Raw genomic sequence first — 24,691 nt, 5'->3', positions numbered from 1 at the left:
CCCAAAAATTATCCCATAGTTTTCTCTCACTCAAGCCATCCTAGGTGTATATGACTTTCTTCTTTCATTGAAGTTATATTAAACAATATCCTGGCTCTTTGCAGCTTTGTAATGGCATTGAATAGTGCATGAGTTTAGCATAAGCGAGGGTGACAACTGACACAGAGCGCAGAGGACAGAGCGAAACAAAATGCCTGTCACGAAGAAGTTTTAAAGAAAAATGTCAGGGGATTTTGATATACGAGAAAAGGAGCTACGTATATCGTACGTTGGGTCTTGTGAACATGTGTACGGGCGTTGCCGGAAGACAGTGATTATAGTTTATAAAGTTTTAAATATGGATATCTCGCTTCATTTCAGAAGGCATTTATTAACCCCCTGGAGCCGTATGGATTACTTTTATGATGATTGTATATGCTTTTTGGAGATTCAAAAACTATTTAATGCCATTACAAAGCTGTGAAGAGCCAGGATATTGCTATTTAATATAACTCCAATTGTGTTCGGCTGAAAGAAGAAAGTCATATACACCTAGGATGGCTTGAGGGTGAGTAAATTATGGGATAATTTAAATTTTTATTTAACTATTCCTTTAAATTGTCACTATGTGCAATGATGGATAAATTCATTTTTTGGTATAATCATTTAAAATTGAATTTTAATTTTTAAAATTATACAGATTTATGTAGCTAATGAATCCCTAAAATATTACACCTCTGTTTAGAGAAAAGACATTTGTGATTAAAAATAAAATGCAACTAATTTCATTTGCATGGCAAAAAAAGTTTGACATAGGGGCCATAAACCACCAAAGACATTGCGGGGGACAAGTCCTCCCAAATAATTATAAATGGCCAAATCCATTATGCAGCACTCTGTATGCATTTTTTTTGGAATCCAAAAAGGTTTAAAGGATTTAAATGATTTTTTTCTTGAATTGAAAATATGAATTTACGTGCTTCATATAATTCCTGAGTGTGACAATAAAAGTTTTACATTTGAGACACATGTTTACACATTTTAATGCAAATGAATTCAAATGTTATTTGCAAAATATTCAAAAATTATTATTTCCTATAACTAGAATTAGAATTTCCGGTTACACTAATATATTAAACAAGGACACTGTAAAATAAAGTGTTACCGAATTTCCTTCACTGTTCTGATTCTTTATGCTTTATAAAAAAAAAAAAAAATGGTCATGTTTGATTTTTATAATTACTTTTATCATTTCTTTTACACAAATTATGTTGCTCCATCAATGTTCAATAAAAAAAAAAAAAAAAATTCTGATATCATATCCAAGGTCTTATATTTTTGGAAAGAATTAATGAATGTCACATTTTCCTTCAGGGAGACCTGTAGCCCCACTGAACCCCACACAAAATGCAATTAGCACCAGCCGTATAAATAAATAAATAAATAAATAAATATATATCTTAAAAAATGACACTCACATTCCTTAATGAATACAAATCACACTTACCATTAATCATTTTCTGTTTCTTTTGAAAACCAGGCTGGAAGGTGGAAGGGTGGGTTTGGAGGAGTTTACAGAGGCAAGACCTGAAGGAGAGCGGGGTGTGGCCACATCTGTGGCACTCTCAACTCCTCCAGGGGAGTGTTTGTGGTACTGTGGCCACGGCACACGTGGGCCAGAGCGACGAAAGAGAGCAGGGAAGGTAGTTTTACAGAGTCCAAATCTTCCACCCACCTGGCAGGCCTGCGCTCATAAACAGGACAGTTACACAAACCTGGTCTCAGACTGTAGTTTTGACGAGACGCAAGTCAGGAGACAGGAGGCTGGCCTACAAAAGAGGGGCTGAAACACACACACAGGCACAATTACTATCAAACACACTTTGCCAATAGAGACTACATAGACAGGAGAGTGGGACACCCAGGGAGCAGGGATTTACTACAGGAAGTGAAGAGGAGAGTAACCTGGATGGACAACCTCTGCAGTCTCAGTGGCCTGGACCCTCTCTGGGTGAGTCTCAGATGAACGATGCATGTCAGTGTAGAGAAATAAACTCACTTAAATAGCCGATTAAAACAGATATTAAGGTTGCTTAAAAAGAACTGCATGCTTGTAAAGAACACAAAATGTCATCAGTCATCAGTTTCTGCTCTTTAGGCCCCTTTATTCTTGGAAGTGATCATTGTTTTTAACACTATAACAGACATTTGGGGTGAGTCATGAATTTTTCTCCCAATGATTCATTGACTGAGATTGAATGCAGGACAGAATGCAACACTTAAAGCTTCACTAATATGGTTATTCTGTCTCACTCATAAACCTGTGTTAAATGTGTGAACTGTTTAAAAAATGCTTTTCACTTGCTTTAAATTTCTTAGTGTGTTTACATTCAAACAGCTGATATCAGCAAGAGTGAAGTGCATGATGTAAACTGTACTTTCACCTACATTTTTAACGATTACAGATGTGCAATGTTGAAATTCGGGTTAATAAATAAAAGATTAATGAAGGGTTGCTCTTATTTTGAGTAATATACAAGGCTCTTTTAAAATCAGATGTAATGACATTGGTGTGTGTGACAGAGCCAAGAATTTTGTCTCAGGCCCTGTGATGAGGGGGTCGATAAGGTCTTCCATGATAAACACTAATAATTAAGCAATATTTACCATTGCACAATGATGGTGGACCAGATGATGTACATTCAATAAGTAACTGAACGCATAGATGATTTTAAAATGCTAGAGTTGCTGCCTAGCTAACAGGGAACAGTATCAGAAAGTTGTCAAAATTTATATTTTTTATAATTTATATTTTTTATATATTTATATTATTCAGAACGTCTAGGAAAAGTGTTTCTAAACATTACAAAAACATTTTGAATATTCTCAGAACTTATGGAAATAAGGTTTTCATAACGTAATGGACATTACAGGAAAGCGTGTGGAATGAGATGAAGAGGTCAATGTCTACTGAAGAATGTTTGACAGCATCACTCTTTGACTTGCATTCTTTGAACATTTATTAAGGGCCATTTCCTAAAGAAAAGACTGGAGATTTGTGAACTACAAGCCACCCTTACAAATTTCCTCTACATGAATCCAAACATCACTGTTTTTAAAAGTTAGCCTATTTGTGCTGACCGGCAGTCTGTACTCCTACACTTGCAGGAAGGGTACACACACCACTCTGAATCACTTCCTGAGACTGTGGTTTCATTGGGTTCAGACCAGTGCAAACATAGTCTTAAAGGATACAGGATGGGTAGAAGATGGTGTCCACTGAGCTCCCTGTGGAAAACTGTGACTGCCACATGAATGAGAATCTCTTTCCCTTCCTGGGCCCAGACCACAGTACACCCCCTCATAGATGAGGACATATCCTGGCCAAAACAACAATGTAATGAATCGAGTGTCTCATATCTTGAACCTGCAGCATGTGTTTGGATTGCACTTGCAGGGTTCTAGATACTGGTCTAAAAAACAGAATCTAGCAAACAGATCACCCAAATGAAAAATTCTGTCATTTACTCTCCAGTTCGTCTGTGGAACACAAACGATGAATTTGTGAAGAATGTGAAGAGACTGAAGCAATTAAACTCTAAAATGAAAAAAAAGAAAAGAAAAAAGTAATAGAATCAGGTCATCCAGTTCACAAATCCAGTATGAATCTGATCTGAAGCCTTCAATAACTCAACAATATGGTTGCAACCGTGAACAGATCACTGCAGGGAAAGATTATAAGTGAATAAAAAGTTAAATTTTGGTCTATTCCTAACAAAAAGTTATTGCATTACCTCAGAAGATATATGGATGACTTTTATGATGCTGTTATGATGCTTTTGCATCCTTTTTGAAGTGTAAAAGCTTCAATCACACTGCAAAAAATGCTGTTCTTACTTAGAATTTTTGTCTTGTTTCAAGTCCAAATATCTAAAAATTCTTAGATCAAGAAGAATTTTCTTGACAAGTAAAAATTATTTTCTTGTTTTTAGGAAAAATAAGTCAAAATTAAGTGAGTTTTTCCTTAAAACAAGCAAAATAATCTGCCAATGGGGTAAGCAAAATAATCTTAATCCAAACTGAAAAAAAGTTTATATATCTTATTTTTGGTTTGAAATAAGATTATTTTGCTTACCCCATTGGCAGATTATTTTGCTTGTTTTAAGGAAAAACTCAACAAGAAAAACAAGAAAATAATTTTTACTTGTCAAGAAAATGCTTCTTGATTTAAGAACTGTAAGATATTTTGACTAGAAACAAGACAAAAACTCTAAATAAGAACAGCATTTTTTGCAGTGCAGTCAAAAATCTCTTATTTGAGTAAACTATTTCATACATTTAACTTAAAATTATCATGTAATCTCAATTTAAACATTTTCTTAGTGGAAACTTAGCTAGTTATAACTGGCTAATACAGAAAAACTTGCAAGCAATAGCATGGTATAGCACTTGCTGAATGCGTACAGCAATATAAAACATTTAACATACTTGCTCTCAAGCCAAGCCGAATGCACCATTTGTCACCATGATGATAATTCTCCAAAAACCCATTAACAGAAACTCTTCTAAATTAGCATAACAATCACTATCACATTATCACAAAACATTAATCTTGCACAAAAAAACATTATATAACACTTAATTTTAGCATTTACTCTCCCTTTCGAGTGCCATGGGCAAAGCATACTGGTAAACAAAAATCCCAGCCCAGTTTAGAGTTAAACTTAAGTTCGTCTATATTAAACGAAAGAGTTCATCGAACTCAAAGCAATGAAACAGTGCAGTTTACTTAAAATATATCAGTTCTGTGAACTCGAAATAAAAACAAAGTGCCAAATACTCATAAAAGTTCATTTGACTTTTGACCAATTATGTTGAGTGTTAGGGTTTACAGTGTGGAAAAATGGGGTTTAGAACAACATAAGGCTGAGTAAATATGTTAGTTTTTGAGTAAAACAATGCACTGGAGAAAAATAAGACATATAGGACAGATATCTGTTGAACTTCTCCATCAGACAACTGTATGTACATGAGCAAACAAGCTTAAACAGAGCTGTGCCTGGTGCTCATGGCCCTTCTCGTGGTGTATATGGGGTTTACATTGTGGCTTGCCAAAGGTGCACTTCTTATATACTGCCATACCACAAGACTCCTTCCAACCAGCATGCAGTATTTATCAGAGCTGTGCCATTGCCGAAATAACCACAGCCAAACAAGTTCTCGTTAGTCCAGAGAAAGTTTGAAAGAGAAAAACGTAACATAACAGCTCTACAGCTGCGTTTGGACATCAGCCTATTTTCCAACACAGAAAAGCCAGAAATAACTGAAGAGATACAGTGTGAATTACTGATGTCTGAATAGAACAAGCCTGTGAAATTCAGCTTGAGAGAGAAGTCTTGGCAATGATTTCAAACCAACTTTGATGTATTCAAAATGCACACATCAGCATTTTTGTCACGTATCAAAGCCTGTTTGCTTTCAACTGTGAAATACATTTACTTTAAATATAGAGTTAAAAGAAAACCACACTCACTTCAGACTATCTCTCAGCAGAACCAATGTGTTCTGCTGCTAGCAATGCTTCTGAGTGGAAACAATATCTGTCTACAACAGTGAAATTTTGAAATCAGTTCGTTTCTTTGTACATTACATTTGTGGAAATTGTGGTTTTTCTACAATCAGAAGAGAATCAGAAAAAAATCTATTTAATTCCTAGGGCTAAAACAAAGAAATGCACCTTTAATATTTGAAAGACATGTCACATCACTGCCTCAATAAGGATCAGTGCACTTTTGTGGAGATAAAGATGTTTTTCCTGGGATTACAAGACAAATCCACATATACTCATAAACCCACTTGGCAAATGAAGTGATATTTAAAAGTACAGAAAAACAGTGAAGATTTATTACAGGAGCTTTACCTTTCACCTCTCTGCAATTTCACACAATTTGTCTCTTCCAAACACCACAGCACTGCAAGACATCTAACATAAATCACAAATACACAGAGCCATTTGGACTGAACAAACACTGGGGAACATCTATGAAAATTCAGCAAAATTAAGAATTATGTTTCGTTCATTGAGTAATTAACTATGAGTGCAGAGAGTGAACAAAATCTAATAAGTTGTAAACTGTGCCTAAGTAGTTGTTAATAATTACAGAATACAGTAACTACAGTACTACAGTAACTACAGTAATAAGTTAACAAGGACTAATGGTTTAACATTGCATTTTCAGGACTGGAACATCACATGGTACACACCACATCCAGACCTCACCAAGTGTTTCCAGCACACAGTACTGGTGTGGTTCCCCTGTTTCTATCTCTGGGTTTGTGCCCCTTTCTACTGCTTGTACCTCAAATTCTACGACAATGGATGCATATCTATATCCAGCCTCTGCTGTGCCAAGACGGTGAGTCATCAAGACTTGACTAAATTCTAGTTAAAGGTTTAGCTCACCCAAAAATGGGAATGTCATTTATTCGTCACCCTCATGTCGTTCCACATCCATAAGACCTTCGTTCATCTTCGGAACACAAATTAAGATATTTTAGTTGAAATCCGATGGCTCAGTGAGGCCTGCATAGGGAGCAATGACATTTCCTCTCTCAAGATCCATTAATGTACTAAAAACATATTTAAATCAGTTCATGTGAGTACAGTGGTTCAATATTAATATTATAAAGCGATGAGAATATTTTTGGTGTGCCAAAAAAAACTAAATAACGACTTATTTAGTGATGGCTGATTTCAAAACACTGCTTCAGGAAGCTTCGGAGCACAAATGAATCAGTGTGTCGAATCATGATTCGGATCATGTGTCAAACTGCCAACGGCTGAAATCACGTGACTTTGGCGCTCCAAACAGCTGATTCGACACACTGACTCATAATGCTCCGATGCTTCCTGAAGCAGTGTTTTGAAATCGGCCATCACTATATAAGTCGTTATTTTGTTTTTTTGGCGCACCAAAAATATTCTCGTCGCTTTATAATATTAATATTGAACCACTTTACTCGCATGAACTGATTTAAATATGTTTTTAGTTCATTAATGGATCTTGAGAGAGGAAATGTCACTGCTCCCTATGCAGGCCTCACGGAGCCATCGGATTTCATCAAAAATATCTTAATTTGTGTTCTGAAGATGAACGAAGGTCTTATGGGTGTGGAGCGACATGAGGGTGAGTAATAAATGACAGAATTTTCATTTTTGGGTGAACTAACCCTTTAACACATCTCTGTGCCCCTGATTTTAATATAGCATCAGTCACCTGAAAAACTCACAGGTTATTGTTATGTGCATGGAAATGTAGAAATAGGTGACATCATTAAAGAGCATGTAAAAGTCAGGAAAATACGGGAAGTAAACAGATCAAATCAAATCATATAATGTCATACGTTTTGACCCAGTTGACAAGTATCAATTCTAAAAGAGCACACACTATAATGTTCAAAAGATCAGGGTCAGTGAGATTTCTTCCTTTCTTTTTTTTTTAAATAAAATAATACTTTTATTCAGTAGGGACCAATTAAATTGATCAAAAGTGAAAGTAAAGACATTTATAATGTTCTTTTGAACTTTCTATTCATCAAAAAATCCTGAAAGTATCAGTTTCCACATAATATTAAGCTGTTTTCAACATTGATAATAATAATAAATGTTTCCTGAGCATCAAATCATCATATTAGAATGATTTCTGAAGGATCATGTGACACTGAAGACTGGAGTAATGATGCTGAAAATTACATTAAATTACATTTTAAAGTATATTCATGTAGAAAACAGTTGTTTTAAATTGTAATAATATTTCACAATATCGCTGTTTTTTTACTGTATTTATTATCAAATAAATGCAGCCTAGATGAGCATAAGAGACTTTCAAAAACATAAAAGAAATCGTTCCTAAACCTTTCATCGGTAGTTTAAGTAAATAACAATTTTGGGGGGCATGACACCACAACGTTGCAGTTAATATTTACATGTCTGTGTGTGTGTCTTGCAGGGTTTGGGTCTCTGTCTGGCTTCCTTTGGTTTCCTGGAGATGGTCTATCTGCTGGTGGAAAGGAGGAGAGACATAGAGCGTCACATGGTCTTTCTCCTGAGCCCTATAATTCGCAGCCTTACCATGGTAAATCACAATATTACTATTCTCCTAAACCTCCCCTTTCCATTAATGACTGTTGCAAAACACCATGTTGATTTCAGAAATATTAGGGCCCAAATTTATGTTCTGAACTCTATATATTTTTTCAAAGGAACTCTTTTAGAGGATAGTTAAGATTTATGATCTGTTATATTTAAGCTTGAATGAACAAATCTCTTTGTGGCCAGACGTCTGGCAGAAGTTTCCTGAAGGGATCAGGATAAATAAGCTTCTTTTACCTCTGGTCACAGCAGACAGCAGTGTCAACAGTGGTTGTAGTAAACGACTTTTTTTTTTTTTTTTTTTTTTTTTTTTTTTAGATCTGCCCAACCAGATAAGTCCATTTTAAAGTCCTGACGCAGTAGTAAACATTCACAGTAGTCTATGCTTACCTGTACAGAATCAATAAAAAATTTATCAAAAAGATAAATAAATCCATGTCTAAGCTATCTAATGGTATTCAGTCCTCTTCTTCTAGTGTGTTTTGGATTTCTCTATTGACCTCAACTAGCACACTGACTGAAATAAACTGTATCCTCAGATACTGGCAGTGTTGGTGATCCACTTGGAAAGGCTGAGGGGCTTTCGGTCCTCCATCTTTCTCTTCCTGTTTTGGACGCTGACTGTGGTCTGCTCACTGGTGCCTCTTAGAGCCAACATACAAGCCATCATAGACGAGGTTTGTATATCCCTAGTATATCAAACTACTGTATAAAAAAAACAGTTTCCATATCTAGTTGATGAAGAATTGAAAATAAACTTACCGGAGTTCACCCAATATGTACAGAGGGACTCAAAAGTCTGATAGTACATTGAAAATCTTGAACTTGACATCTAATTTAACCCTGGAGAACCCAAGAACCCTTTGGAAAATTATGAACTATGCATTAAATTACTGCTATAAGTTCACTGAACACCAAAATATCCACTTTTTCAATTTTAACCCTTTATTCTCTAATTTAGGATTACGGCCAAATTTGACCCATTGGGCTTTAGGCGTATCAAAGAATCACAATAACAAACACTGTCAATGCAAACTATTTTAAATTTAGGAAAATAATCAGTCAACCACACAGCTACATTTAACAATGTTTTTTTTTTTTTTTTGCTTTATTTGTTGCATGTTAGAACTGGATTTCAAATGTACAAACATACTTTGGCCAATGGAAACAAGAACACAAGACCAAAATCATGACTGAAAAAAACTAACACCATGGGTCTTTGCTTATCCAAAAATCTGTTCTGCTAGAGAGAGGAACTCATACTAGACATTGTGGTAGTCTTTGAAACAAAGTTTTATGATTCTGCTCTATTTTTAGGAGTGTTTCTGCCAAAGTAATTGTAATAATAATTTATTAATAATAATATTTGTAATAATAATAATAATAAAACAGATGAAATTGAAAAAAATGCACAAAAAAAAGAAGCTTTTATACTTGTGGTCACAAACATTTGGACCCCTACTAAAGGGTTGTTAATATAACAGCCATTAATGGTGCTTTGAGAAATGAGTAAATTTGACTTGTTGCCTTCATCTGTGAATTCCTGGCAAAACAAAATGTCTAGGATTTGTTGTTCTCCCTTTACATATGCATAACACTATGGTTTTTCTACTGAATATTACTTAATCTCACTCTCTAAATTTATCTGTGTTGTGTGTGTGAGCCTAACACAGCAGTGCGTAAACAGAGTGCTTACAGATGGTGCTCTTCTCAGGCCTGTCGGTTTTCCCTTTCCACTTCCCTCAATGCCCTCTGTGTCCAAAGCTGAGGCAGTGCCGAGAGCAGTCGCAATCACCGCTGGTGCTTTTCCAGACAGATAGGAGAAGCCGCATACGTCTGCGGATGCCGTTACTGTCTCCCTCAGTCTGTGTCTCGCCTGCTGTGATGCTCCCACTCCATAATTATTTTACTGCATCTAGTCACAGACACAATAATAAACATCTTGACACTGGAATGGAAATGTATATGTAGCTGACTTGCAGAGATAGTATATTGAGTGTGGAATGTATAATCTTTAGGGCTATGTGCATATTTTGTTTTATATTTATATTATGTGGCTAACAGCAGGGCTGTCCCAAGCATGGGGCGGGGCCCATTGCGAGGTAGTGGAAATGGGGGCGCTTGCTCTGATACCGTTCCTCAGGGGAGGGGCTGCCCCTCGGTCGGTTCACTGCAGGGCCCCCTCAAGTGCTGTCCCCCCTAAAGACAGCCCAGTCTACCAGAAGAACTGATGAATATTAAATATAATAGTATACTTTTTTTATTATTATACATAGATTACTTGTTTAAAATACACGGTTACACTTTGCAATAAGGTTCAAGGCTCTGATTTTCATTATTATTGCCAAAAGTAGCCTGCCACATACAAGAAGCGATACAGAAATATGTCCGCATACAATAACAATGAACACCTCAACCTTTTACAGATAATTAACTTGTGTACAATCTAAATATAACTTTCATATTTAGACAAGACTAAAATTAGTAGACATTAGTCGCTTAATTTTCATGCCATCAGTCTAATCCTCCAAATACTAACGCTCTGGGAATTATTTTACTCTCAGTTCTTCACTCATTTTAGTCATGCCTAATTAAAGGGATAGTTCACCCAAAAATGAAAATTTGATGTTTATCTGCTTACCCCCAGCGCATCCAAGATGTAGGTGACTTTGTTTCTTCAGTAGAACACAAATGATGATTTTTAACTGCAACCGCTGCCGTCTGTCAGTGGTATAATGCATGTCAGTGGGAACTTGGATTATAAGAGTAAATAAAACACGACAGACAAATCCAAATTAAACCCTGCGGCTCGTGACGACACATTGATGTCCTTAGATCAGAAACGATCGGTTTGTGCGAGAAACCGAACAGTATTTATATCATTTTTTACCTCTAATACACCACAATGTCCAACGGCATTCATCACTCGATTCGTGAGGTCTGATCGCGCTCTGTGATGTCTCGCGCATATACTTCAATGAGCGCGAGACATCACTTCCGCAATGATATAAATACTGTTCGGTTTCTCGCACAAACCGATCGTTTCGTGTCTTAAGACATCAATGTGTCGTCACGAGCCGCAGGGTTTAATTTGGATTTGTCTGTGCATGTTTTATTTACTCTTATAGTCCAAGTTCCCGCTGACTTGCATTATACCACTGACAGACGGCAGCGGTTGCAGTTAAAAATCATCATTTGTGTTCTACTGAAGAAACAAAGTCACCTACATCTTGGATGCGCTGGGGGTAAGCAGATAAACATCAAATTTTCATTTTTGGGTGAACTATCCCTTTAACTGAGTTAACTGTTCTGGGTAGCGTTTCCCAAAGGCATCATAAGCCTAAGTTGATCGTATCTCCATTGGTGGCAATGGTTCTACGATCAACTTAGGCTTACGATGCTTTTGGGAAACGCAGCCCAGATCAGTATGTTTCATGAATGAATCATTAATTGCAATTAGTGAACTGATTCAACAAGTTCATCGAAAAGAACCAGTTCACGAATTGGACATTGCTATCTCGATTTCTTCAGTTCAAATTTTAATGAAATGTAGCAGAGTATAAAGTAAGATATTATGCTTTGGAATGTATTGTAGTAAAAGTTTCCCAAAATGAAAATACTGGCTTTTGAAAATAGACACTTGAAAAAAATGTAGGCTACTTAAGTACAGTAAGGAAGTAAAAATACTGTAAGGAAGTGGGGGGAAAAAACAAAACAATAAAGCCGCATACAGCTCAGTGATGACAGCCCATACGTTTACATAGGAACTGAAGCTTGGTTTGTGGTGAGATCTGTTGTGCCCTAAATGAGCCCTCGGCCAGTGGGCAGCAGGTCCAACAGCTACAGCAGAACAACGGGTGCTTGGTCCTCTCATACCACACTGTGGGAGGATATGTTCCCTAACCAATTTGAGTTTCTTCAAACTGTTTAAGCACACGGTGTGGCAGACAAATAATCACAATATCCTCCATTGTGGTGTCCAGAGTTTGGACTGTAACCATTTGAGTAAATGAAACTTGTGTTTACATATTCTTAAAGAGGCCTGCGCTTGCACTTTCTCTTGTAGCTTGGCCATTTGACACCATTTCTGTCAGATGTCCATGGGAATGGATACATTTTGTGGCCCCTGTAAAACTTTCAGCAGCAGATACAGGCCTCTGGCACGGATATATAATACACTGTGTGTGTATATTTATATTTATATTTTTTCCCATGTTTCATTGTGTTATCACACAAACACAAAAAAATACTTTAAGCACAACTAAGCAATATCCTTACAAAATCTTTAACAAGTTAATATTTGAATAAAAGATGTAAATTTTCCTAGAGTGGACATATATGACAAAAGCATAGATACCAGGAGAAAAATGATAAGATGGGTTCATGGGGCAGTTGTTGCGATTGAGTACTCAATGAATACTATTATACTATTACTATACCAGCAACTTTTCTGCTCTTAGAAGTTGTGAATGAAGAGTCTGTTGGCATAAAGATGTGTCTGTGGTCTGTATTTTTTATACCATGATTTAGAAGCGCTCATAAATAGATTTGTTGTGTCATTAATCCTAGTTTGATGGAACATTTAGGTCATTATAATAAGCTGAGGTCTTCAAAAGGAAGGGAGGGGAACAGCCGGCAACATCCCCAAAAGAACACTCCCCACATCAGCCACCAGTCCTGCCTCCGCACACTGTGGTGAGACAAAGTGGGCGGCTGATCTCAGATCTGCCCTGGTGCTAGGGCAGGCAGAAGAGAAATATGGATATGGTCCCACAGGAAACATGCAGGTTATATGTGGTGAATGACTCCTTGGGAAATCCCTGGCAAATTGCGTGCCTGGTTGGTCATCTCCACAGAAAACAGGCAGCGTTATTTAACAATTCATCTGTATAATTCAGTTTGTGCTAAGAAAACAAGTTCAGTTATTGTTCAGTACTGCAGGTGCGGGTCTACAGGGGATCTACCGATTATTGTTTGATCTCATTTTTATGAAGAAATGAAAACATGCATTTAAAACAAGAATACCTCATACCCCCCAATTATGAAATTGAACTGAATATAACCTTCGCCTGTGAAATGTTAAAGATAACAATATCAAAGATTAAGCTGATTGTAATAGTTGGATATAAGAATTGAAAGACACACTAAGAGGGAAAATCCCAGTTGAAAGTAGAGGGATACAGAAAAACGGTTTGCTAAATTACATTTTATGTTACATACTATTTTATGTAACATTTTATGTAACATCACAAAAAAACAAATACCGACTGTATTGTTCTCCACACAGTTGTCTACAGTCTACTGATATCCAGTCATGTGTGTTACAGGATTTCTCTGCGGATGCAATGAGATTCGTGGCATTTTTCACATTCTTCTCTCTCCAGTTGGCTCAGCTCATCCTCAGCTGTTTTGCTGATAAACGTCCAGCTACTTTTAAACCTGTATATGTAAAGGTAGAGTGTTATCAATGTTATGATTTTTTTTTTTTTTTTTTACATATGCAAAAACTAATATTTAGAAAATGGTCAGAAAATAATACCTGGAAGTATTGTTTTTTCCACTAGAATCCATGTCCAGTTGAGGATGCTTCTTTCCTTTCAAAAATACTTTTCTGGTGGTATGGCAGGTAGAGTCATCTTTTTGTCTCTCATTTCATGAACTTCTGAGATTCTTGTGAAGGTCCAGAGAATAAAATCCCACTGAGAAATAGAGAAAACACATATTTGTGCTCCACAGATTGGTGGTAAAGGGCTACCGCTCACCTTTAAAAGCTGAAGACCTCTGGTCTCTACGAGAAGAGGATACATCTGAAAGAATCATCTGTGATCTAGAGAAAGAGTGGGCCAAGCAATGCGCCAAACTGCAACAGTAAGACACCTGCTATTTCCTTAACTGCATGTTTTCCATCCTGAGATGAAGACTATTGTGTACACATATGAGATTTAGTCAGCAAAATATGTGACATCCATAAATTGTCTGCTCATAACTACTGGTTTATTTGTATTATTAGTTAACAAAGTGCAATTTTTTTACTTTGTTGCAACAATGCTAGCAGAACGCTATTTCAGAGACTAAAGTTGTGTTCTCTCCTTCAAACACAGGCAAGAGAGCTCTCTGAACGAAGCACAAGGTCTTGGTTATAAGCTGAGTGAGCAGACGCAGCTGCTCAGAAAACTCCATAAAGAACAAAGCTCAGGTTTCTGTCTGCTCCGTACACTAGCCAAAAACTTTGGCCCCTACTTCCTGACTGGGACTCTCTGTCTGGTCATTCAAGATGCTTTCATGTTCTCCATACCACAAGTGTTAAGGTGAGAGAGGCAGTGGTTCTGTCATGGCATGCACAGTGATACTGTATTTTTCTCTAAAAAATGCTGGGTTAAAAACAACCAAAGTTGGGTTGAAAATGGACAAACCCAGCAATTGGGTTGTTTTAACCCAACAGTTGGGTTAAATGTTTGCCCATCGTGCTGGGCAGTTTTATTTAACCCAACTATTGTTTAAAAATTACTATATGGCTGGCTTAAAATAAATAGTTTGGAAATTAAAAATCAGACACATAATTACTGGAGGCAACAATAATAATCAAGAAGCAATTTATTATTATCATTCATTAAACTTATTAATAAATGTTCATTTATTAAACATATGAATAAATGTTATTTTCCAAAATACTTTGGGTTCATTTTAAGCAAGCAATACAGTAATTTTTAAACAATAGTTGAGTTAAATTAAACTATGCAGCAGGTTAGGCAAACATTTAACCCAATCACTGGGTCAATCAACGACCCAATTGCTGGGTTTGTCCATTTTCAACCCAACTTGGATTGTTTTTAACCCAGCATTTTTAGATTGTAGTACAAGACATACACTGTACAAATGTTTGGGATCTGTAAGATTTTTTAAATGTTTTTGAAAGTCTTTTCTGCTCTCCAATGCTGCATTTATTTGATCAAAAATACAGTAAAACAGCAATACTGCAAAATATTATTACAATTTCAAATAATTGTTGTCTATTATAATTATATTTTAAATTGTAATTTATTCCTGTGATGCAAAGCTGAATTTTCAGCATCATTACTCCAGTCTTCAGTGTCACATGACCCTTCAGAAATCATCAGGATTCCTTGATGGATAGAAAGTTAAAAAGAAAATAATTTATTTTAAATAGATTAAAAGGGACAGTAAAGACATTTTATGTTACAAAAATGCTATTTAATGCATCTTTGCTGAATAAAAGTATTCATTTATTTAAAAAAAAAAAAAAAAAATCATACATTCTTTTGTGTGGTAGTGTATTTACTGCACTAGACAAGCTCTAAAGTCAAATGTCATCAAATATCCTTTTAAAAATATTTTTAATTACTAATCATGTAAAACCAAAACATCTACAGTATGTAAGGGGCAGTTTTTTATTTTTAGATAACACGTGCCAATATATAAATGTAGAGCAAGACCTTTGGCACATAAGTGTTTTGCAACAATAACAAATATTTGTAAGGGGAACCCTAACTGTCTATGAACTTATTGCCCTTTCTCAGTATTGAGTGTGAACTCAATACTGAGTTCACACTCATCACCCCACCCCCACCCCCCACATCCTGCTGTGGTACAGCCACACACTGTTAATTTTGTCCCAAGCACCATGACGCTTAGGAGAGTCTGCTCTCTGCAGCATCATATTGTTTGTGGCTGAGCCATAGCTCTGAAAAGGCAAAGAAACTGCAGTTAGAGCATCAAATTAAGCCACTTTGTCTGGCATATGACTAGCCAAGAGCACTGTGGTGGGTTCACTGCTGCAGAACCACAGGAACTGTGGCCTCACTACCATTAAAACACCCCATATTACAGTGATTGTGCACTTTGATGCACGTACCTGGGATTATTGTATAGGCTCAGCTGTATTAGGTCCAAGAAGGCTCATATTTTTTGTCATAAATTATGCTCAACCCCTCTTTTGCTTTGTCTTGTGCTTGCTGTAAATAAACCCTGCGTCTCAATCAGCTCCCTAGCTCGTGAATCAGTTTATAGTGAAAATGAATGTGGCCGACTCCCTGATCAGTGCCCTGACTTCTGAACTAGGGACCTGATTGAGACATACCCAGAGAAAAAAATAAAACGAAAATCAACTCGTATATAAGTGTTGTGCTACTGTCTGGGTTTCAGTAAATCATAACATTGTCTGTTTCTTGTTTTTCAGCCTACTGCTCGGCTTTGTGAGGGATGAAGATGCCCCCTTGTGGAAGGGTTACCTCTTTGCCTTTTTGATGTTCCTCTTGTCTTGTCTGCAGTCCCTGTTCAACCATCAGTATATGTATACCTGCTTCACGGTGGGCATGAGGGTTAAAACTGCAGTTATGGGCCTAGTGTACAGGAAGGTAGGTTTTTGAACTGTTTACTAACAAATGCAAAGATGCATATAATGGTTCTCACATTCATTCTGGTCTCCACAGTCTCTGGTCATCAACAGCGCAGCCCGCAGAACATGTACAGTCGGAGAGATCGTGAACTTGGTTTCGGCAGACACCCAGAAACTCATGGATTTCGTGGTGTACTTTAATGCAGTGTGGGTGGCTCCGATTGAAATCGCCTTATGTCTTTTCTTCCTCTGGCAGGTGAGAACAGATGCTTCTACTGTAGAAATAAAGATGGACAGAATTTATGTTCATGTTTTTTCCTCTTCTAAAATATGTTGGACTGTTACACTGTCAGAAAAAACACCTAAAATGACAACTTTGTACTTTATCTAACCCCAAAAGGTGCTTGTTAGCACCTAATTAGTATGTAAACTACTACTACTAATGTTTTGGGGATAAACAAGGTACAAAGATGTTTGCACATTTTTTCATAGAGTGCAGATCTAAAATTCATTAATTTCAATGTCTCATCCCTGTACAGCGTCTTGGCCCGTCTGCCTTGGCTGGCATCGCCACTGTGATTCTCATCTTCCCTTTGAATGGGTACATTGCCAAAATGAGAAGCAAGCTCCAGGTATCATCCATGGTGTTCAATGGAGTCAATTAGATGATATTTCCATGATAATATTCGTGCTGTGGCGACTGAGGTTGTGTCGGTACAGTGTCGTCCTAGGAACTTCATGTCTACAGATCATTTAAAACCTGAGCATGAGGACAGTCTGTGTAGTTCTGTCCATAAAAAACACAGGATTTTGCTTTGTTGTATAACTGAAATGCCTTAATTTGCTTTGACTGAAACATCCAAAGAATTGAAAACAACTTTTCTTGCATGATTCTCAATTGACATGTTTTATAACCTGTTTTCTGCTCTCAGGAGGTCCAGATGAAGTACATGGATGGCCGCATTAAGCTTATGAATGAGATCTTGAGCGGAATAAAGATCCTTAAGTTTTACGCCTGGGAGAATGCTTTCAGAGAACGTGTTCTTGGCTACAGGGAAAAAGAGTTGAATGCTCTGAAGAAGTCACAGATACTTTACTCCATATCAATCGCCTCCTTCAACTCCTCCACTTTCTTGGTACATTTCATAATTCTTGGATGATTTCGTCATCTCGACATATTATTATTGTCCAAACAACTGAAAAATGTGAATTTTGTACACCTCTTTGCCTTCAGATTGCCTTTGCCATGTTTGGGGTGTATGTGTTGATAGATGACAAGCATGTTCTGGATGCTCAGAAGGTCTTTGTGTCCATGGCTCTCATCAACATTCTCAAAGCTCCGCTCAGTCAACTGCCCTTTGCTATGAGCACAACCATGCAGGTGAGCAGCAGTACTGTAATTCAAACATATGCAATTATAATAGTGCATTTGCAAAGAAATTTTAAGATATCTTTATTTCTTCTCGTTTCTAAGGCTGTGGTTTCTCTCAAGCGTCTCGGAAAGTTTCTCTGTCAAGACGAGCTGAAACCAGATAGCGTGGAGAGAGCTCCGTACAATCCTGGTGAGTGCATTAGCTTGTCATTGTTTTCAAACTTTACTGAAGCTTATAAAATGCTTTTGATATAAAACATTTTATAAGCCTCAGATGACCAACATTGTTATACATGTTGAGCACAATAAAGAGATTTTTCCCTATCAATGTGATGGTGGAATCTTAATGCAGGAAGCCATAACAAAACCCAACATCCAAAAAACAAAAATAATTACTGTTCTGTACTGATCTGCCAAAAAGGCCCACCTTGAAGAATATTTTTGCAGTTCTTCTACAAGACATGCCCATTTGCGCAGGCTGTCAGATACATTAATTTAAATGCTGTGATTCAGCAAACACTACAAGGAAATTGTGTGGCTATGAGGTGGGTGTTGGTAGTGGCTTTAAATGCGAATTATGACTTCATGCAGTGGTTACTGGAAGGGGATTTTCAGCTTTGGAGCTGTAATTATATTTCTATAACTTTTTCCACATTTTTATGTGTTAAAGACCTATTTTAAAATGTACTTTTTAAAAATACAACAATTTTGCTTTTATATCAAAGGTCAAAGAGAAGTTGTTGTGAGAATGCTTCGGTCTTTCTCTCTACTTCATCTGAATATTGGAGAAAGGACAATAATATCTCATGGATGATGGTTAAAAAAAAAGAATGTAAATGTATTGAGCAAAATAATTATCACCCTGTTCCCTCATTAACTTGTGGTATAGTTTTGTGAGCCTCAAATGCAATGAACACCTAAAAGAACAGCTCACCAAAAAATGAAATTTTGGTCAAAATGTACTCATCTTCAAGTCGTTTAAAACCTGTATGACTTTCTTTCTTCCATAACCAATAGCAAATATTCTGAATAATGTGCTATCTGCTATTTACAATTAAGCTAAAGCTTTTAAGCTTCAAAAAAGGATGCATAAACATCATAAAGCAGGTCCATATGACCCATGTGCTATATACTAGGTCATACGATAGCTTTTTGTAAAAAAATAAATAAGTAGCCCAATTTATGTTGTGATTCATGGATAATCATCCTAACCAGTGAGCTGTTAACTTCTGTAACAAAGTCATTTAATCACCGAGCTGAACTTGAGAACAAAATCAGTCTGACTTATGATAAAAATTCAGATTCAGTTCATTTCTGAAACAGATTAGCCAATTCTTTGAAATTCTTTGACATTTAAAATATTTGTCAATGAACTGGACATTTCTATTTCTCTCATGAACAAAATATGGAGAGATCTTTTTGAATTTTCATGGTTTTCAGAGAAAATAATTTTAGTTTATGTCTCTCTCACAAAGATATTATGTCTTCAAAATATTTAAAATATACTGTGATTGTCCAAGAGTTGTATGGACCACTTTTATTGTATTTTTATGGCATCTTTGTGTTTTGAAGCTTGAAAACTCTCATTTGTTGCAACTACACTGGAAAGAGCATGGGAAAATCTTCAAAATGTATTTAAATATTCGGCAGAGTAGGGAAAGTCATACAGGTTTGGAACATCATGAGCTCACCTCTTAATTTCCTTCTTTTGTCAGATGTTGATAGTGTTGTTATTGACGATGGCACTTTCAGCTGGTCTAAAGATAGCACACCATGTCTCAGGAGGTAGGTGCCTTTGAATATATATTTGTAGATCCACCAATTCTAAGCATATGAAGACAATAATCTGGCAACAATCAATTCATGCAGGATCAATGTCAAAGTGCAACGCGGTTCACTGGTGGCTGTGGTAGGTCATGTGGGCAGTGGAAAATCCTCTCTTCTGTCTGCGATGTTGGGAGAGATGGAAAAGAAAAGTGGCCACGTCACAGTTACAGTAAATCATTCAGGAACATTATTAAAAATATATTGGTATCATTCACATATTCCACATATAATTTTGCTAGCACTTTCTTTCAGGGCTCTGTGGCTTACGTGCCTCAGCAAGCATGGATCCAGAATGCCACTCTTAAAGACAACATTTTGTTTGGACGTGAGAGGAAAGGCAGCTGGTACCAGAAAGTGGTGGAGGCCTGTGCTCTCCTACCAGACCTGGAGATCCTACCTGGAGGAGACTTGACAGAGATTGGAGAGAAGGTAAACACAGTTTGAAGAATGATTGTTACACCATGCCTGAACCAGACATGATAGAATAGAGTTAAAAGCTATAAAAATCAAATTATTTTAAATTTCAAATATGCAGGGTATCAGTGGAGTGAAACTCCCACTACATTTTTACAATGTTCACAGGGGCTGAATCTGTCAGGAGGACAGAAACAGAGAGTGAGTCTGGCACGTGCAGTCTACAAGAAGGCTGATATCTATCTGTTTGATGATCCATTGTCAGCTGTGGATGCACATGTGGGGCAGCACATCTTCGAAAAGGTCATTGGACCTAATGGAGTTCTTAAAAATAAGGTAAAACTTAAAAAATATAAGTGAGATAAACAAAATATGTGACCCTAAAATCTAATATGTGAAATGCTACATTCTAAATTGAAGTAGGAAAAAGGATAGTGAATCACAATTTGAATTTAAATGCTAGGAAGTAGAATTAAAATAAAGTGTCATTTGGATGGATGGATGGATGGATGGATGGATGGATGTCTTTGAACTGCAGTTTAGCAAACTTCTCTTCCTGTCAATGCTTGCTAAAACAGACTCGTATTCTGGTGACCCACGGGTTGAGCTTCCTGCCCCAGGTGGACCTGATCCTGGTGATGGAGGATGGAGAAATCACAGAGATGGGCTCTTATGCAGAGCTTTTGAGCAGGCAAAACGCCTTTGCCAATTTCGTTAAAGCCTTTTCTGTCAGTGAACGCAAGGAAAGTACCACCCACAGAGGTAAGATAAAAAAAGATTGAGTGCCCAGCTTAACAAATGACTAAACTACAACACTATTTTTAAGTTAACAGTTAAAAATGCAGATTCACCTTGTTTTAGGGACCAGGAAATCAGTCTCTCGTCTCAGCATGACAGACTTCTCAATTGACCTCTCCCAGGAGCAACTCATCAGGTAACCAAGTTTTGAAAATGCAAATGCAACCGTTGTTGAAGAATACATATTCACCTTTCTGTCATTTTTTTTTTTTATGAAGTGGAGACATGGGAAGTGCCACTATACAAACCATGGAGGCTATATCTGACAAGGAACAGGAGCAGGACCAGGAGGAAATTGGGAGACTGACCCTGGCTGACAAAGCCCATACAGGCCGAGTAAGTAATAGAGCCACATTCACAGACATTGCAAACAATGGGTAAACGCATCAAAATATACCTTCACATGCAATTCCATACCAAAAGCCAAAGAATTGGATTGAAAGGTCAATTTTAAAGTTCAGCTACAGGTTAACAACAAGCGTTTCATATTCTCTTGTGTCACCACAGAGATCTAACTTTAACCCCTGATTACAGGCCTTTGAGTTTCATTGTTCTGAACACCATAATATAGCCTGAAAGTGCACTATATCATCTAGAGAGCTGGTCCTCACACATTCTTCTTCATAATGGGTCACATAGGTGAAACTGGAGCTGTATGTGGAGTACTTCAGGACCATTGGCCTGGCCCTCATCATCCCCATCATCTTCCTCTATGCGTTCCAGCAGGCTGCCTCACTGGCCTACAACTACTGGCTAAGCCTGTGGGCAGATGAGCCGGTTGTAAATGGAACTCAGGTCAACACAGATCTGAAGCTTGGTGTTTTTGGAGCTCTCGGCTTTGCACAAGGTTAAATATCCCTTATATTTCTCAACCAGCATTGAGTATCCTTGGGCTTTGTATTGTTCTTGTTCATTAACTGCGATGTCATATTGCAGGAACTGCAATTTTTGGGACTACTGTGGCTATTTCACTTGGAGGAATAATTGCATCCCGGCATCTTCATTTGGATCTTCTCAACAATGTACTTCACTCTCACATGTCATTCTTTGAGAGTACACCCAGTGGTAATCTTCTCAATCGTTTCTCGAAAGAGATAGATGCCATTGACTGCATGATCCCTGATGGTCTAAAGATGATGCTGGGCTATGTGTTCAAACTTCTGGAGGTTTGCATTATCGTGCTGATGGCAACTCCTTTTGCAGGAGTGATCATACTGCCTCTGACTCTCCTCTATGCCTTTATCCAGGTATGCTACTATAGATCGCTTAGCAGGCAAGAGTATTATCACCAGTCATTTATCTGACATCTATTTTCCTGTGTTTTCAGAGTTTCTATGTGGCCACGTCCTGCCAGTTGCGTAGACTAGAGTCTGTGAGTCGTTCACCCATCTATACTCATTTCAACGAGACAGTTCAAGGAGCCAGCGTGATCCGGGCCTTTGATGAACAGCCTAGGTTCATCCTAGTGGCAAACAGCCGAGTGGACCACAATCAAACGTCCTATTTCCCGAGATTTGTGGCCACCAGGTCAGATTCAGTCTTATTCATTCTTTGTTACTGGTCATGTCATTCAGTCTAACTCTGTACAATATCTTTAATGTTATTCCAAAAGGTGGTTGGCAGTAAATCTAGAGTTTCTGGGTAACTTGCTGGTCCTTGCTGCAGCTATTCTCTCTGTTATGGGAAGGGCGACTTTAAGCCCTGGAATTGTGGGGTTAGCTGTGTCCCACTCTCTCCAGGTAGGGATCTCATTAAGAAAGTCAAAAAGCCACACATGTTATTTTCAAGAAGTTCTCAAGAAAAATAACATTTCAGGTAACTGGGATCCTGAGCTGGATTGTGCGGGCATGGACTGATGTAGAAAACAACATTGTGTCTGTTGAGCGAGTGAAGGAATATGCGGAAACAACAAAGGAGGTAATGTTGGTTTGAACTCTGTTTTCCCCATAAATTCCTTTATGGAAAGTGACAAAAGTATATTTTTACAATCATTCATGAGGTCACTAATTCTGTCTTGGGTTGTCGCAGGCACCATGGACATTCGAGGACAGTCCACTCCCATCACACTGGCCCAGGTCAGGATCCATTGGATTCCAGGAATATGGACTTCAGTACCGCAGGGGTCTTGACTGGGCCTTGAAAGAAATTTCTCTCAGTATTAATGAAAGAGAAAAAGTAAATATAACATCTGGTGGAAATGGAACACATTTTGTGTCTTTATTTTTTATTATGTACTAAGCCGTTCATCTAATCCACTCAGGTTGGAATTGTGGGAAGAACAGGGGCTGGAAAATCATCTCTAGCTCTCGGAATCTTCCGAATCCTTGAAGCAGCAAAAGGAAAGATCTCCATAGATGGGATAAACATTGCAGAGATCGGACTGCATGAACTGAGGTCTCGTATCACCATCATCCCACAGGTACACCTGAAAATATATTTAAAAAATATTTAATAGCATTGACACAAACTTTCAAAAAAGATTCAATGATTGAGTGCTTTAATTACAACCTCACATTTTGCCCAAGGATCCAGTGCTGTTCTCAGGTTCCTTGCGTATGAATCTGGATCCCTTCGATGGCTACACTGATGAGGAGGTGTGGAGAGCTCTGGAACTCGCACATCTCAAGAACTTTGTGTCTGGCCTGCCTGACAAACTCAACCATGAGTGTTCAGAGGGTGGAGAGAATCTCAGGTACAAACTCTTGACAAGATTCCTCCCTCTTCTTGGCAATGTTCTCTAATACCTGATCTGATTGTTTCTTACTGGATTTTCTGGGCTTCAGTTTGGGTCAGCGGCAGCTGGTTTGCCTGGCTCGAGCTCTCCTCAGGAAAACCAAGATTCTGGTTTTGGATGAAGCCACTGCAGCTGTGGATCTGGAGACGGACAATCTGATACAGTCCACTATCCGAACTCAGTTTGAGGACTGCACCGTTCTGACCATCGCACATCGCCTCAACACCATCATGGACTACACAAGGTGCAAAAAAGTACACATATGTATGTTGAAGAAGAATAATATTATGATTTCTGACAATGTTCTAACTCAGTCCTATTCAACTGTTCCCAACAGGGTGATTGTGATGGACAGAGGGCACATCATAGAGATGGACTCTCCATCCAATCTGATCTCTCAGCATGGTCAGTTCTATCGAATGTGCCTGGAGGCCGGGCTAGTGTGATCCTTCAGAAGAACCACCTGTGACTGGATCAATTCTTCACTCATGAGAGACTATGAGAATAATGGTGCAGAACATCTCACCGACACACCTTTTGAGACTACCTTTTCATCACAGTATTTACCAAAGGGCATGTCTTGCCTTCTCAATCAAGAGAAGCACAAAGCTCAGCATGAAGAGGTTTCTCCAGTATCACAGAAGCGGTGTGCTTCCGCATTCTCCTGCTGATTCTTTAACTGACGTCTGAGATGCTAAAGGAACAGACTGATTTTCTCATGTCGTCAACAATCTCATCTCAGAATATGAAGACTTGAGTAACATTTACTTACTGCAGAGGTCCTTCAGTAGGTCAAAATAATACAAAATGGTCAGACAGTGTGCATAGTCATGTTCATCTCTCATTGCTGTCAAAGTGAAGTTTTGTGGAAGTTTGTATTCTTATAGATCCTGACAAGACACAGCTGTAGAACTATTTCTACTTGACAATTCACAATTCTACTTGAAGAGATTATTAATCATCATGTCAGCACATTAAACCCTAAATTAATTCCCATTAAGGTGAAAAATGCATATATTTTAAGCTATTTATGATGTGAGAAATATCCTTTCATGTTAA

General features: G+C 37.7%; 1 protein-coding gene and 1 long non-coding RNA gene across 2 annotated transcripts in view; one reads left to right on the top strand and one right to left on the bottom strand.

The window, feature by feature from the left end:
* Positions 1–1,797, bottom strand: part of LOC125271840 — a 6,686-nt gene extending 4,889 nt beyond the window's left edge. Inside the window, exon 1 of the long non-coding RNA XR_007185722.1 lies at positions 1,487–1,797. This is a non-coding gene — a long non-coding RNA (uncharacterized LOC125271840). The remainder of the gene's footprint in view (positions 1–1,486) is intronic.
* abcc6b.2 (ATP-binding cassette, sub-family C (CFTR/MRP), member 6b, tandem duplicate 2) lies at positions 1,768–24,691 on the top strand. The gene is made up of 31 exons (XM_048196104.1): positions 1,768–1,990; positions 6,219–6,395; positions 7,989–8,114; positions 8,671–8,808; positions 13,459–13,584; positions 13,696–13,757; positions 13,868–13,999; positions 14,233–14,439; positions 16,329–16,506; positions 16,582–16,743; positions 17,027–17,119; positions 17,420–17,623; positions 17,722–17,868; positions 17,962–18,049; positions 19,575–19,644; positions 19,729–19,855; positions 19,939–20,115; positions 20,269–20,436; positions 20,679–20,862; positions 20,962–21,034; positions 21,117–21,234; positions 21,538–21,745; positions 21,835–22,145; positions 22,226–22,425; positions 22,511–22,637; positions 22,714–22,815; positions 22,927–23,073; positions 23,159–23,317; positions 23,424–23,590; positions 23,682–23,876; positions 23,970–24,691. Exons 1-31 carry the CDS (start codon positions 1,949–1,951, stop codon positions 24,076–24,078), a joined length of 4,524 nt encoding a protein of 1,507 aa, XP_048052061.1. The 5' UTR covers positions 1,768–1,948; the 3' UTR covers positions 24,079–24,691.

Source organism: Megalobrama amblycephala, linkage group LG1 (genome assembly GCF_018812025.1).
Source record: "Megalobrama amblycephala isolate DHTTF-2021 linkage group LG1, ASM1881202v1, whole genome shotgun sequence".
NCBI lineage: Eukaryota > Metazoa > Chordata > Actinopteri > Cypriniformes > Xenocyprididae > Megalobrama > Megalobrama amblycephala.
Note: the sequence above shows the minus strand (reverse complement) of the source record. Positions and strands in the feature narration are given on the sequence as shown.